The sequence below is a fragment of the Orycteropus afer genome, unplaced genomic scaffold (assembly GCF_000298275.1).
Source record: "Orycteropus afer afer isolate SDZICR_OR568_19922 unplaced genomic scaffold, OryAfe1.0 scaffold00042, whole genome shotgun sequence".
Taxonomy (NCBI): Eukaryota; Metazoa; Chordata; class Mammalia; order Tubulidentata; family Orycteropodidae; genus Orycteropus; species Orycteropus afer.
This window is the reverse complement of record NW_006921629.1, coordinates 42561-43837: the sequence shown is the minus strand read 5'-3', so window position 1 is coordinate 43837 and position 1277 is coordinate 42561. Positions and strand designations below refer to the sequence as shown.

Below are 1277 nucleotides of genomic sequence, written 5' to 3'. Positions count from 1 at the left end.
GTGGGTCTTTGCCCTTCCCTCTCTCTATTCGCCACAAATATCCTGCATTCAGCAAAGGATGCTCCTGCCTGACAGCATCACTGCCTTCTAGAGTTTAGACTTCGAAAAAGGAAAGGCCACCAGATGAGTTTCTTGTTTTTGTGGCTTTTGGCCTGAGGACAGGTCATAGTCTGTGCTGTGCAGGATGGCGATAGCTCCTGTAGAAAACCTGGAGGTGAGAATCAGGAGACAGAATTTGGGACAATCAAAGCCTTGGAAAGAGGTGGGAGAAGGTCCTTGAAAGAAGACAGCCAGAGGGGGCAGTTCCAAATTCCAAAGAAAATCTCTGCCATATTGGACTTCCATCCACGAATATTTATATAGTGAATACTTCATCTCATTTTGGTTTGGGATTCTTCTTGCTAGTCAATAATGCCACAGAATATGTAACTGTTGTCTTGCCCTGGAAGCCAGACAGACGAGAAAGTTGCCTAAGATGTTTGCCTCAACTGGTTTTGGATGGATCCCAAACACAATGTTCCTCTCCAGCCCTGAGAATCGCCGGACACTGTCCAATACGATATGGTCACTGAACATGTCACAGGCATCACAGACCTGCACTATCCTTTTCTTCCTCATTGCTTTCAAGAGCTCGCACTTGTAATAATTCACATCCCTGGCCGTGCTGACAAGCACAGCAACATCGTTGGGAGAATAGCCATTTGCAAAGAGGATCGAGCAGGTATCTGCCACATAGGTCACCATTTGCTTTACAGTGAGCTCTTTCATAATTTTTAAGGTTCCTTGAACACCCTGAGCCCATTCAATTTCACAAAACATATCCAGGGATCCAGGTGGGATGTTATATGGAGGATTTTGTCTCACCACCTGCATTTCTTCCTGTAGGTATTTTGCTATTGGATTTGCATTGCGAATGACTCTGGTGAGCTCTTCTCTTGGATACTGGGCTGAGAGTTGGGGGAGGCCACTCTTATCCATGTGGCTAGTCTGGAAGTAGTCCAGAAAAATCCAGAGAATTCCTGGACAATCCTTTTTCCTATTAGTGATTATTTTTGCCTTCTCATACCAGTCCCCATTTTCAAGGCGAAAATTCTGAGCTTCATCAATAATAATGTGTTCAGTGTTTTCAAAGTACTTGCTCATGAAGGTTTTTCGAGTCACTGCCTGACAGATATTTTTCTTACTGTAAAAATAAAAACAACATACTCAGGTTTTCTCCAATTAAAACAAAGGAATTAAATCAACCTATTATATCGCTCTGTGGGAGCTCTGGTAGC

The 1277-nt window shown here is 43.5% G+C and overlaps 1 protein-coding gene across 1 annotated transcript in view; it reads right to left on the bottom strand.

Moving 5' to 3' along the window:
• Nucleotides 1-405: 405 nt before the first annotated feature.
• The window catches only part of SLFN11 (schlafen family member 11), an 8283-nt gene continuing 7411 nt past the window's right edge, over nt 406-1277 (bottom strand). Inside the window, exon 4 of the mRNA XM_007937541.1 lies at nt 406-1183. Within this exon, the coding sequence (XP_007935732.1) occupies nt 406-1183 (778 nt within the window). The remainder of the gene's footprint in view (nt 1184-1277) is intronic.